Source organism: Pongo pygmaeus, chromosome 1 (assembly GCF_028885625.2).
Source record: "Pongo pygmaeus isolate AG05252 chromosome 1, NHGRI_mPonPyg2-v2.0_pri, whole genome shotgun sequence".
In the NCBI taxonomy this organism is placed as follows: Eukaryota; Metazoa; Chordata; class Mammalia; order Primates; family Hominidae; genus Pongo; species Pongo pygmaeus.
In genome coordinates, this window is record NC_072373.2 from 137,136,294 (window position 1) to 137,149,515 (window position 13,222).

The window sequence follows — 13,222 nt, forward strand, 5'->3', positions numbered from 1 at the left end:
GGCCTCCATGTCACTAAATCCAACAGTCAATTCTCAGTGCTCACTCGCAGAGGAGCACTCCCTCCTCCTAGATCCACGAGCTTCACTCGGCTTCAGGGCACCTCACTCGGGTCTCCCACTTCACTGGCTGCTCCCCTTCAGTCTCCTTGGCTGGCTCATCCACTACCCTGCCTTAAAGCTGCATCGGTCCCCAGAGCTCCATCCTCAGTCGTTTTTATTTACTCACTTCCTTGGTGATCTTAGGCAGTCTCATGGCTTTAAACGCCATCTAAATGCTGATATCTCTCATATACCTCTAGCTTGGACCACGCTCCTTAATCCTAGACTCATTCATACATACAACTGCCTAATCAAGATCTCCACTTCAATTTCTAATAGATACCTTAAAATGGAACTTCTCCAAAACTGAACTCCTTTTTTGCCTCAAACTTCTTCTACTTGTAGTCTTCCCCATCTCCCTTGGTGTTTTCCCCATAGCCTTTATTAGCATTCTTATCCAATTTGATTTTATTGATTACATTTATTATTTATTGCCCCTCTCTCACATCCACAAGCACAAGGATTTTTGTCTGTTTTGTTTATGAAACCCAAACAACTTGAATGGTGCCGGGGTACTCATAAATCTTTATTAAATGAATGAATGAAACCACTAGGATTCATCCTTATCTTACTCAGAAATTACCGTCTCTTAACCCAAACAAAATCAATGAAAAATTGGTTTATCTGCAAGCAATAAAATAAGACCAAGTAGCTGTAGTTCCAGCTACATGGGAGGATGGCTTCAGCCCAGGAGTTTGAGTCCGGCCTAGGCAACATGGTAAGACCCCTCTCAAAAACAGAAAGACCCACCACCACAACAAAAATCACCTAGGTTTAAAACCTGTGTCTCTGTGTGGGTTGAGGGAAGGGGCAGACATGAAGGTATCTTTTCAGAACAGGGCACCTGAACAAGGCTTATGCAAAAACCAAGTGAGAATGAGTAATGGTTTGCTTCTGGGGAAACCACTTCTCAGAGCAACAGGCCGGAATGAGCTCTAACGGGCCACCTAAACTTTGTTAGCATCACGCTTAAACGTGGTAGGTGGGGTAAAAAGCAGCCAAAAAAAAAAAAAAAAAAAAAAAAAAAAAGCTGCTTCTTCCATTACAAGTCACTTGGATCAACAGCTGTTCTCCCACTAGGGTGGCTCTTTTTTCCCTTATTTGGAACTCATTGTCAAAAGAAAGACACCACACCCTGTGTTATGTAGCCTTAACCGAGCAGCAGGCCACGTCCCAGGCTCTCTGCCTTTAGGACTGTATTTAATTCGGTGTTTTTGTTTTTGTTTTCTTTTGAAATCAGTGTTCCTGGGTGGGGCCAGGAAAACTCTGAAGCTCTCTTAAAAACAATATAAACCAAAAAAGTCGGAATTTTTTAAAAGTACATTTTTAAAAGAAGTTGTAGGCCGTTAGAGGCGAACTGGAGCGTGGTAAGGGGGGCACCGAGTTCAGCAGCGGGGCGCCCTGTCCGCGTTCGACGCTGAGCCCAGTCCTGGGGGGATGCCCCGGTCTGCGTCTCCAGCTGCGGCAGACGCCCCCTTCCCCCGACCGCCACTAAGGGCGAGGTAGGACGAGCCAGTCCCCAGGGAAGGAGCCCCAAGCTTCCCTTGAATTTCGAAACAACCCGTCCAGACACGTCCTGACTCCAGGAGAAGAGTCCACGGGGAGCGTCGGTGCTGCCGGGGCGGGCGGCGGGAGGCGCAGCTGGGCGCAGCGCGGGGAGCCGGAAGCCGGAGCAGACTGCCAGGCCAGCGCGGTCCGGGGGTCGCCGCATCAGCCCGTGAGGCGCACGCCCCAATCCGCGCGGAGTGTGCGACAACCCCGCTCCCGCAGCGCCCCCTCCCGCCTCCGCGCGCCTCCCCTTTAAGCTCCAGGCGCAGTCGATTTGTGTCGGCGGAGGCGAGGTGCGACTCCCCTTTATGGCGGAGTCGGCAGCAGCCTCTCTGACAGCCGCGGCAGCCCGGCGAACAGAGAAGGAGGCCGGGCCTCTGGCCTCTCGCCGCCGTCACTGCAGCCGGGCCGAGGGGAGCGCGGCGCGCGCCGCGGCGGGGGCGGGGGAGTGGGCGGGCCCGGCCGGGCAGGGGGCGGGGAGGCGGGGGGAGGCGGGGAGCCCGGCTGCCAGCGCTCGGGTCCGCCTCTGACTGCAGCGCGGCGGGGCGATGTGTGATTACCATGGCGAGGAGTCTCTGTCCGGGGGCCTGGCTAAGGAAACCCTATTACCTCCAGGTAGGCCGGCGGCCGCCCAGCCACCCGCTGCGGGAGCACCCGGCCGTGTGCCCTGCCGCGCGGCGCGGGACTCGCCCGCTCCCCTCCTCCCTCCCTGGGTCTGTGCCCGCCCGAACCCCGCTGCCCCCTGCCGTCCGGCACCTGGCGGCGCGCCCCCCCCAGCCCCCTCAGCGGCGCTGCCGACGCCCCCCACCGCGGCCCTCGCGGCTCCCGCGCCGCGGCCAGCCGGGCTGCAGGGCCCGAGTCGTCCCACCCGGGTTCGCCCTCGCATCCTGAGAGCCCCGAGACGTGACCTGGGTACGACTCCGTGCTCCGGGCACTGCCCGCAGCCCTGCGCCCCTCCAGGCGGAGCTCGACGGGCCGCCTTCTCCCTAGTGTTTTCGGGGCTTTCCCCCCTCCCCCGTGGGCCCCCGCAGGTCGGCTGCCCTTGACTCAGTGTCTTGGGTCTTAAGTCGGTGGTAGGAAAGGTGGTGTAGCATTCCTCCGTATCTTAGAAAATTATGACAATTTGTCACACCAGTGTTTCCCCAGACTCCAAAAAGCAGCGTGTGCCTCGTGCCGAGCCCCTTGGTTGGGTCTTTCCATCACACCCAAGATTTAAATGGGAGGCGGAGATCGATAAGCCTGAACCAGGCGGATGGGTGTTTGCTTTTTAAAGGAAAGGGGCTAGTGGCTAGTCTGCGGATCCCAAATACCCTAGCAATGCAAACGTAATTCTCAGTCATGTCGTGTGTACTGTTCGCGTGTTAATTTTTCATGATTTCCCGTTCCACCCTCTGTTCCGCTGCCAGTCTGTGCCTTGGAACCCTACTACTGCCTAAATGTACTGTTTGGTCACCAGGGGGACCTAGTAGACACCGCGAGTAGCTGAGCGCAAATCCATCACTCCGATGGAAAAACAACTACAAATCAATGCCTTGCGTGGGTCAGCAGTGTTAGCCACCGCTGCATTCAGAGGACAGTATTCCTTTACCGCTTACATTAAAAGGCCAAAAGGTAGATGATTTGGGGTCAGCTGGTGCTTTTATAAATTATGAAAAAAGTTGAGAAGGTAACCATCATGAGGCAAGTAAATCTTACGTTTTTGTTTGAAAATTGTATGTGTAAGTCATTACCCTGAAATAAGTGATGTACTGCAAATTGGAAGCATGATTTGACAACCCATGATATTAAGCGTGTACGAAAAAAACTGAGTCTTTGTAGCAAGCACCACCAATAGTAATTGTGCCTTTGAGTAACACTCTCACAACCCCTTCTAGAATTCAACCCAGGCCAAGTACCTCTGTGTAATCTTTTATGTGAGTTTAAAAAAAAGCCTACCGGCTAGGCGCGGTGGCTCACACCGGTAATCTCAGCACTTGGGAGGCCGAGGCGGGCTGATTCCTTGAGCTCTGGAGTTTGAGACCAGCCTGGGCAACATTGTGAAACCCCGTCTCTACTAAAAATACCAAAAAAAAAAAAAAAAAAAAAAAGGTGGGTAGGCGCCTGTGGTCCCAGCTACTCGGGGAGGCTGAAGTGGAGGAGTATGGCTTGAGCCCCAGGGCGGAGGTTGCAGTGAGCTGAGATCACGCCACTGCACTCCAGCCTGGGCAACAGAATGAGACCTTGCCTCTTAAAACAAAACAAAACAGAACAGGCCAGGCGCAGTGGCTCATGCACTTTGGGAGGCCGAGGCGGGCGGATCACGAGGTCAGGAGATCGAGACCATCCTGGCTAACATGGTGAAACCCCGTCTCTACTAAAAATACAAAAAATTAGCCGCGCGTGGTGGCGGGCGCTGTAGTCCCAGCTACTCGGGAGGCGGAGGCAGGAGAATGGTGTGAACCCGGGAGGCGGAGCTTGTGGTGAGCCGTGATCGTGCCACTGCATTCCAGCCTGGGCGACAGAACACGACTCCGTCTCAAAAAAAAAAAAAGTGTTTTACTGTGGAAATTTGTATACCTTCAGAAAACAGAAAACAATAATTAACTGTCATATGCCCATCAGCCACCCTCATCAGTATTTTATTTCATTTCACCTCCCCCACTCCTTCTTCCAACCAAACTTATTTATTTATTTATTCATTTATTTATTTATTTAGAGACGGGTCTCTTTCTGTTGCCCAGGCTGGAGTGCAGTGGTGCCATCTGGGCTCACTGCAGCCTGGACTTTCCAGGCTCAGGTAATCCTTTCACCTCAGCCTCCTGAGAAGCTGGGACTACAGTCGCACACCACCATGCCCGGCTAATTTTTGTAATTTTTGTAGACACGGGGTTTCGCCCTGTTGCCCAGGCTGGTCTCAAACTCCTGGGCTCAAGCAGTCCTCCTGCCTTGACCTCCCAAAGTGATGGGATTACAGGCATGAGCCATCAAGCCTGGCTGAACCAAAGTATTTTAAAGTAAACCTCAGGCATCACATCATTTCATCTAAGTACCTCAGTATGCATTTCTAATAGATAAGGATATTTTCAGACATAATCATAATACCATTATCATGCCTAACAAAGTTAATAACAATTTATTTTTTCCCACCCCCTTCTAGATATGCATCAACCTGAGATTACTAACTGAATGTGATTTGCCATGGAGTGGGTTTACTGTGATTTGAATGGGTGTCTCTGCAAAAAGCAAAACAAAAAACCCTCCTCTTATCAGCTCATTCATGCCACAAATTCTTCTTATGAGGGAAACAAGTTTGATTTCATGTTTTGAAAGAATGTCTTAGAATACAGATGTCTGGTTTAAGTAACTTTTCCTGTGAATGAATGTATTATTTTAATTTACAGTGAGGGTATAACTATTCAGCAGGTATAAGAGATCTTGTTCTGTTTGGGGGGAGGGGAAGGGTAAGAGTACAGGAAGAAGTTGGATTTATTTCACAGATAGAGGGAAGAGATGGAGGGCCAGGAAGAGAAGAGAAAGGTTGCAGAGACCAGCTTTGTATACTTGCAGTTTTGCTGTTTGTCTTTAACTGGATGGGGTCAAAGACCAGTTACGTCCTGAGGTGTTCAGGCCTTAGGAGCTGTAAGTTCCCTTTTTTCTGCAGTGTACAGGAGAAAACTTTTAAGCAGTCAACTTACTTGTAAAGGAACTTCATTCTCAGTATTTTTATTAATCCAGATATCACTGTGGCATTTGGTAATGCTTTTGGAAAACTGTGGCATTACACAATTAATGATATATTTTCAGCCATAATAGACATGCATGAGCTAATGCACGCACCTAATCACTGTTTATAGCTTTGCTTATATAGCAGAAGAGATTCTACTGCCTGTGAAGAAAAGAACTTCTGTGGTATATGCGTACAACAGAATATTATTCTGCAATAAAGTGAAATGAAGTTCTGATACACACTGTAACATGGATGAACCTTAAAAACATTAAATGTATGAAACTAGTCACAAAAGATCATGTATTATTTCATTCATATGAGATGTCCAGAATGGGCAAATCTATAAAGACAAAAAAATAGATCAGTGGTTGCCTGGGGGGAGATGGGGAGTAACTACTGATGGATACGAAGTGTTCTTGAGGGGGACGGAAATGTTCTAAAATTGATAGTGGTGATGGTTGCCCGAGTATGTGAATATACTAAAACTTACTGAACTTTATACTTTAAATGAATAAGTTGTAGGATATGTGAATTATTAGTATATCTCCATCAAACAGTTGAAAAATAAATGAACCGAGTTTATCTCATGAAAGTCGTCCTTCTTCTCTCTGCCTTTTGCTGCAGATTCCACCAAGGTCAGCTTTTTGGTGCAGGGAGCACTTCTTCCAGAGGAGCTGGGCAGGCACACTGTTAGTCTGTGCAGCCTCTCTGTGGGCTAGAAGGACTTGTGACCTGCCTGGAAGGGCCAACAGACGTTTACCTGAGCAACAAGCTTCTCATGGCAAGGCATCTTGCCCAGAGCAAGCAAGCTAATTTACAGTTCCATGTTTTCCAGATATTTTGTTGAAACATTACTTGGGAAATAACACTTCCTGGACTGGCTAAATGATGCAGCACATTGAACAGAGTAGAATCCTGCCTCTGAGATCAGAAACTGTGGGTGTATTAACTGCTTAAACCATTTTTAGGCAGTATTTTCTTCCGCGTGCCATTATGGTGCATACTACTTGTGGCCTGCTTGGGTGTGATAACCCAGAATGACGCCTGCATTTGTCTTTTTTTAGCAGTGTGTTTTCTACAAACTAGGATCTACTTTGTTTAGGGTTTACTCATAGTCTGAGTGAAGCTGATAACACAGCAACCCTGTAATTTGTTGGTTTTGGTTTAAAATACCTTCTTCCTTCTCACTGTCGTTAAGTCCTGAAAGAATGAAAGTTAAGACAATTCAGCATAATTCTCTGTACTTAGATTATACACATTTTCCATTCCAGTCATTCTGCCTATGTGTTCTGTTGCATATGAAAAGTTGGTGCAGTTCTAATGGAATTTGAAGTCCAATGTACTTGGGTCCTTTGAAGGTTTTCAAGCTGTTTTGCTTGTAAAGGGCTTAAAGTTTTAGAAGTATCCTCTTGAAAATGACTGCCCTAGCAATTTCAGTATGTGTTCAGTAGGGTTGTTATGAGTGAATAGGTAGATGGCATGTTCTAGCTAGGGTGTTTGCACTTGTTTAACATTTCTGATACCTGGCACTTTGGCTCATATTAGTACAATTTTTCAAACATGACTGCTGTGGATGGTTTGGTTCCTTATGAGTTAATGTGGATATTTTGTGAGATTTAGTGCCAGACAGGGTTACTGATACAGATTAACTGGTAATAGTAGTAATGTTGCCAAATACTGTAGTAAGAGTAATATGGCTTTTTGCCCATTTTCAGTCTCCAGGATAATTTTAAATCTAAGGATAATTAGAGCCTATGGTTGTTCTCTATCCTCCAAAGACAATAGAGGGAGAAGATCTGTAGTTTGTATAGTTCTCATTAACTTTATTAGACCTGCTGTTCAGAGATTAGCTTTTGCCTTTGCCTGAAATTTAATCTCCAGAACTATGATTAGCTTTCTGAGACTGGTATGTGTACAGAGAGCCACTTGATATTACCATTAGTTGCTTTTGAACCTTTGTTAGAAGCTCAAAGAAATGGTGAATTCTCAGGCAGATTGCATCCTTACCACATTTCTTTCGGACTGGACCATACAGTAAAAGTGTTTCTTCATTGTAGTCTTCTCAGTGCCTCAGATTTTTTTTTTTTTTTAAGTTAAAGACTTAAAAGTTTTTAGAGCCATTTTAAGTTCACAGCAAAATTGAGAGGAATGCAGAGAGATTTCCCATATACCCCTTGTCCTGATACATGAATAGCCTCCCTCCTTTTCTTTTCTTTTTTTTCCCCCTTTTCTTCTTTTCTTTTTTCTTCTTGATACAGGATCTCCCTCTGTCACCCAGGCTGGAGTTCAGTGACACAATCATGGCTCACTGCAGCGTCTTCCTCCCATACTCAAGTGATCCTACTGCCTCAGCCTCCTGAGTAGCTACAGGCACATCCCACCAAGTCCAGCTAATTTAAATTTTTTTTTTTTTTTAAGACACAGTGGTCCCACTGCATTGCCCAGGCTGGTCTTGAATTCTTGGGCTCAAGTGATCCTCCTGCCTTGCCCTCCCAAAGTGCTGGAATTATAGGAATTAACCACTGTGCCTAGCCCCTCCCCTATTTTCTTTTTTTTTGTTTCTTTTTTCTTTCTTTCTTTTCTTTTTTTTTTTTTTTTTGAGACAGAGTCTCGCTCTGTCACCCAGGCTGTAGTGCAGTGGCGCGATCGCAGCTTACTGCAAGCTTTGCCTCCCAGGTTCATGCCATTCTCCTGCCTCAGCCTCCCAAGTAGCTGGGACTACAGGTGCCCACCACCACTCCTGGCTAATTTTTTGTGTTTTTAGTAGAGACGGGGCTTCACTGTATTAGCCAGGATGGTCTCAATCTCCTGACCTCGTGATCTGCCTGCCTTGGCCTCCCAAAGTGCTGGGATTACAGGCGTGAGCCACTGCACCCAGCCCCCTCCCCTATTTTTAACATCCTCCACATAATGGTACATGTTTTACAATTAATGAACTTACATTGACGTATTATCACCCAAAGTCCATAGTTTTACATTAGAGTTCATTCTTTGTGTTGTACATTCAGTGTGTTTGGATAAATGCATAATGACATGTATCCATCATTATAGTATAGAGTGTAGTTTCACTGCCTTAAAAATCTGTGCTCTGCTTATTCATCCTTCTGTCCCCACTGAGCCCCCAAAAGCCACTGGTCTTTATTGTCTCCATAGTTTTGCCTTTTTCTAAAATGTCATCTAGTCGGAATCATGTAGTATTAGGTAGCCTTTTCAAATAGGTTTCTTTCACTTAGTAATATGCATTTACGTCTCCTCTATGGCTTTTCATGGCTTAATAGCTCATTTCTTTTTAATGCTGAATAATATTTCGTTGTCTGGGTGTACCACAGTTTATCCATTCACTTACTGAAGGGCATCTTAGTTGCTTCCAGTATTTGGCAATTATGATTAAGGCTGCTACATAAACATCTGTGTGCAGGTTTTTTTGTGGAGTGCCCCAGTTTTTCATCTTGATGGATTATAGTATTATTTTGTATTCTCCATAAAAGTTTTCTTTTTTTGTAGCAGTTAGGTACATTTTAATTTTTTTATTTTTAAAAGTTGTTTCTAAAAGCAATACTATATCATCCTGTTAAATACCATCATTTTACATTGTCTGATTGAAGAGGTAAGGTGTTGTCGGCTGGGCACGGAGGCTCATGCCTGTAATCCCAGCACTTTGAGAGGCTGAGGCAGGTGGATCACTTGAGGTCAGGAGTTTGAGACCAATCTGGCCAATGTGGCAAAACCCTGTCTCTACTAAAAGTACAAAAAATAGCCGGATATGGTGGCATGTGCCTGTAGTCCCAGCTATTTGGGAGGCTGAGGTGGGAGAGCTTGAACCCGGGAGTTGGAGGTTGCAGTGAGCCAAGATCACGCCACTTCTCTCCAGCCTGGGTGACAGAGTGAGACTCTGTCTCAAAAAAAAAAAAAAAAGAGAGAAAGAAAAGGTAAAGTGTTAATATTTTTAACATATCCATTTCTTTTATTTCTTCTTTTTTTTTTTTTTTTTTTTGTGAGACAGGGTCTTGCTCTGTTGCCCAGGCTGGTCTCAAACTCCTGGGTTCAAGTGGACCTTCCCACCTTGGACTTCCAAAGTGCTAGGATTATATGTATGAGCTACTATGTCTGGCCATATTCATTTCTAGATGTTCAAGTAATTTGCAAATAATTTTTCTTTAAAACCTTTTAATCTATGAAGTATGCGAGTTTAGAAAACCAGGATATTGCAATGTGCATGTTTTAATAACCCAAAATATTAGTAAATGAATTTATCTTTGAAAATAAGTAATTCCTTTTTTGTTGTTGACTAGGTATTTAATGAAATTAAATAGTTATCTTTCTTAGGTGTGATCATGGAATGGTGGTTATTTTTTTCTGTTTCATTTTTTGTTTTTTTTTAATTATGGTCAAAAGCACACAAAATTTGCTATCTTAACCATTTTTAAGCATATAGTACAGTAGTATTAACTATTTTATGCACTTTGTGCAGCAACAAAGATCTGTGCAGCAGATCTCTAGAACTTCTTCATCCTGCAAAGTCGAAACTCTACCCATTGAACGACTCCTCATTTCCTCCTGCCCCTGGCCCTTGGTGACCACATTGTGCTTTCTGTTTCCATTAGACTGCTTTACACTTCATGTAAGTGGAATCACACAGCATTTGTCTTTTTGTGACTGCCTTATTTCACTTAACATAATGTCACCCATGTAGATTATGACAGAATTTCCTTATTTTTTAAAGGTGAATAGTATTCCATTGTATGTATATTTCACATTTCCTTTATCCATTCATCAGTCAATGAACATTTAGGTTGCCTCTACCTCTTGGCTATTGTGAATTGTACTACAATGAACATGGGAGTGCAAATATCTCTTTGAGATCTTGCTTTCAATTTTTTTGTATATCCAGAAGTGGGATTGTTGGATCACATGATAATTCTATTTTTAATTTTTTTAGCAACCTTCATACTGTTTTCCAAAGTGGCTTTACCCTTTTACATTCCCACCAACAATACACGAGGGTTTCAATTTTTCCACATCCCCGTCAGCACTTCTTTTCTTTTCTTTTTTTTTTGAGAGTGACCTTCTCACAGATGTGAGCTGATACCTTGTTTTAGTTTTTATTCACTTTTCTGATGATTAGTGGTATTGAACATCTTTTCATATGCTTTTTGGCCATTTGTATATCTTCTTTGGAGAAAGTTCCTTCTTGATTTGTTGTTTCAAATTGATATTTATTCAACAGGGTTATGTGTTATTGTGAACAGAGTTCCCCTTTCTTAAGAACAGGATAAACATGTTTGAAGATATTCTTCCAAGAGAGATTTTAATGTATTAACAAGCTTCTGAATTAGTACATCCATTTCAGATGTAGCATAGCATCAGAGTCATAGACTATTATTAGATCTTAGAGCTAGTGCCACAAGTTTTACTCCCTGTCCCTCATTGCTTGAAAATTGGGACTCCTTATTTATTTTAAATCTAGAATGTTGACCAGGCTGCCATCCTATGTACCCTTCCTTGGATCCTGTATTTTTTTTTAAAAAGCCATAAAGGATTTTTTTTAGATTATGGGGAAATTTGAAAATGGACGGTATATTGGATAGTAGTATTGTATCAATGTTAAATTGTGCTGTATGGGATAGTGTTCTGGTTTTTAGAAAATATGAGCTGTAGTGTCTTTTTCAGGCAAGGTCTTGCTCTGTTGCCCAGGCTGGAGTGCAGTGGCGTCATCATGGCTCAATGGTTCACTGCAACCTGCCTTCCGGGCTCAAGCGATCTCCCACCTCAGCCTCCCAAATAGCTGGGACCACAGGCATGTGCCACCACACCTGGCTAGTTTTTGTATTTTTTGTAGAGACCAGGTTTCACCATGTTGCCCAGGCTGGTCTCGAACTCCTGGGCTCAAGCAATCGGCCCACCTTGGCCTCCCAAAGTCCTGGCATTACAGGCGTGAGCCACTATGCCCAGCCAAAACTAAAGCCTTTAAGGTAAAAAGTATCATAATGTCTGTAATTTACTTGCAAATAGTTCAGGAAAAAAATGTTTGTATACACATATACAGAAAGCAGGGTATCTTAATCTCAGCATTATTGATATTTTGGGCTGGATAATTGTGTGGGACTTTGTGTTGCAGGATGTTTAGCAGCATCCATGGGCTTTACCTGTTAGATGTCAGTAGCATTCCCCCAGTAGTGACTATCAGATATGTCTCCAGACATTTGTGTGTTTTTTTTTTTAAAGAGTGGCCATTCTCATGGGTGTGAGTTGGTATTTCATTGTAGTTTTAATTTCATTTTCCTGATGATGAGTTGTCCTCTGGGGGGCAAAATCCTCTACAGTTTAGAATGCCTGATACAGAGAAGGAGAGGGTGGGGAGCGGAGGAGTATTTATGTACATTTAGGAAGAGTGAAAAGGCAAAGAAATTAGAACAATGTTAGCAGTTGATAAATATAGGTAGGTGTAGGGTGTAAGAGTATTCATTGTATTAGTCTTTTAAATTTTCTGTAGGTTTAAACATTTTCAAAATAAGTTTGGGAAAAGTAAATTAGACTGGATTTTATAGTAATTGAGTATGACTGGAAATGTATGAACTCTGTTCAAAGTTACATCTCTTCATAGAAAAATGAGATTTGACAGAGCATATTTGAAGTCAGTGATTAAAGAAAGAGTATTAGTTTTCCAGTGCTCCTGTAACGAATTACCACAAATTTAGTGGCTTAAAACAACACCCATTTGTTTGTACCCTGATCTCAGAGTTTTGTTAACTTAGAAGTCAGGGCACAGTGTGACTCAGCTGTTTCTCTGCTCCAAGTTTCACAAGGTTGAAATCAGTGTTACCAGGGCTGAGTTTCTTTCTAGAGTTTTGGCAATGATTCGGCTTCCAGATTCTTTCCGGTTGTCAGAATTCAGTTACATGTGGTTGCAGGACTGAGTCTCCATTTCCTTGCTGGCTGCTGGCTGGGGATTGTTCTCAGCCTCTAGAGGCCACCTGCATTTCATGGTTCACGGTTCCCTTTCTCCAACTTCAAAGCCAGCAACTATGGGTGGAGTCCTTTGTTTCATATCTCTCTACCTCCCTCTTCTGCCTCATCTTACTAACTCCTCTGCCTTTCTCTTCTGCTTTTAAGAGCTCGTATGATTACGTTGGATCCACTCAGATAATCCAGGATAATCTCTATTTTAAAGTCATCTGATTAGTAACCTTAGTTCCACTTGCAAAGTCCCTCCTTCACAGCAGTACTTGGATTAGTATTTGAAATAACCAGAGGGTGGAAATGTTGGTGGATATTTATAGAATTCTGCCTCCACAGGAAGATATAATTGAATTCTAATAGTAAAAAAAGTAATTATTTCTTAAAATATTTTGTTTATTTCCTATTAGTATTAGGTTTAAAGGTGGTACCAAAGAAGAGATTTTTATAAGAGAGCTATGATTATATTAATCCTTCTGGCAATAACTATGAAAGGAGTCTTAGATATTTATTAAAGGAAGGAAAATGAAAATAGCTGCTAAGAATTACATTTGGAAATACTTGTTTTTACCATAAACACTATTCTTTTTTGTTTGTTTGTTTGAGACAGGGTCTCCCTCTTTTTCCTAGACTGGAGTGCAGTGGCACAATCATAGCTCACTGCAGCGTCGTCCCAGGCTCAAGCAAGCTATCCTCCCGCCTCCCAAATAACTTTTGAATGCATCATCTCATCTTCATTCTTCTGCTGTTACTGTAATTCACATCTCCTTTTGTCTAATTAGGCCCATTGTAATAGCCCAGTCTAACCCTTTCAGATCTATCCTCCACATTGCTTCCAAAGTAATTTGTGCAGGTCTCCCTTCCTGCTGGTGAAATCCTTCAGTGGCTTTCCATTGCCTTTAGGAGTCTATG

At 43.7% G+C, this 13,222-nt stretch overlaps 1 protein-coding gene across 2 annotated transcripts in view; it reads left to right on the forward strand.

Annotated features, from left to right (window-relative positions):
- Positions 1-2,121: 2,121 nt before the first annotated feature.
- DIPK1A (divergent protein kinase domain 1A) overlaps positions 2,122-13,222 on the forward strand; it is a 121,228-nt gene continuing 110,127 nt past the window's right edge. The window contains exon 1 of one of the 2 annotated variants that reach the window (XM_054476213.2): positions 2,122-2,262. In XM_054476213.2, the coding sequence (XP_054332188.1) occupies positions 2,209-2,262 (54 nt within the window). In that variant the 5' untranslated portion in view covers positions 2,122-2,208. The remainder of the gene's footprint in view (positions 2,263-13,222) is intronic. The other variant, XM_063664722.1, reaches the window with a different exon arrangement.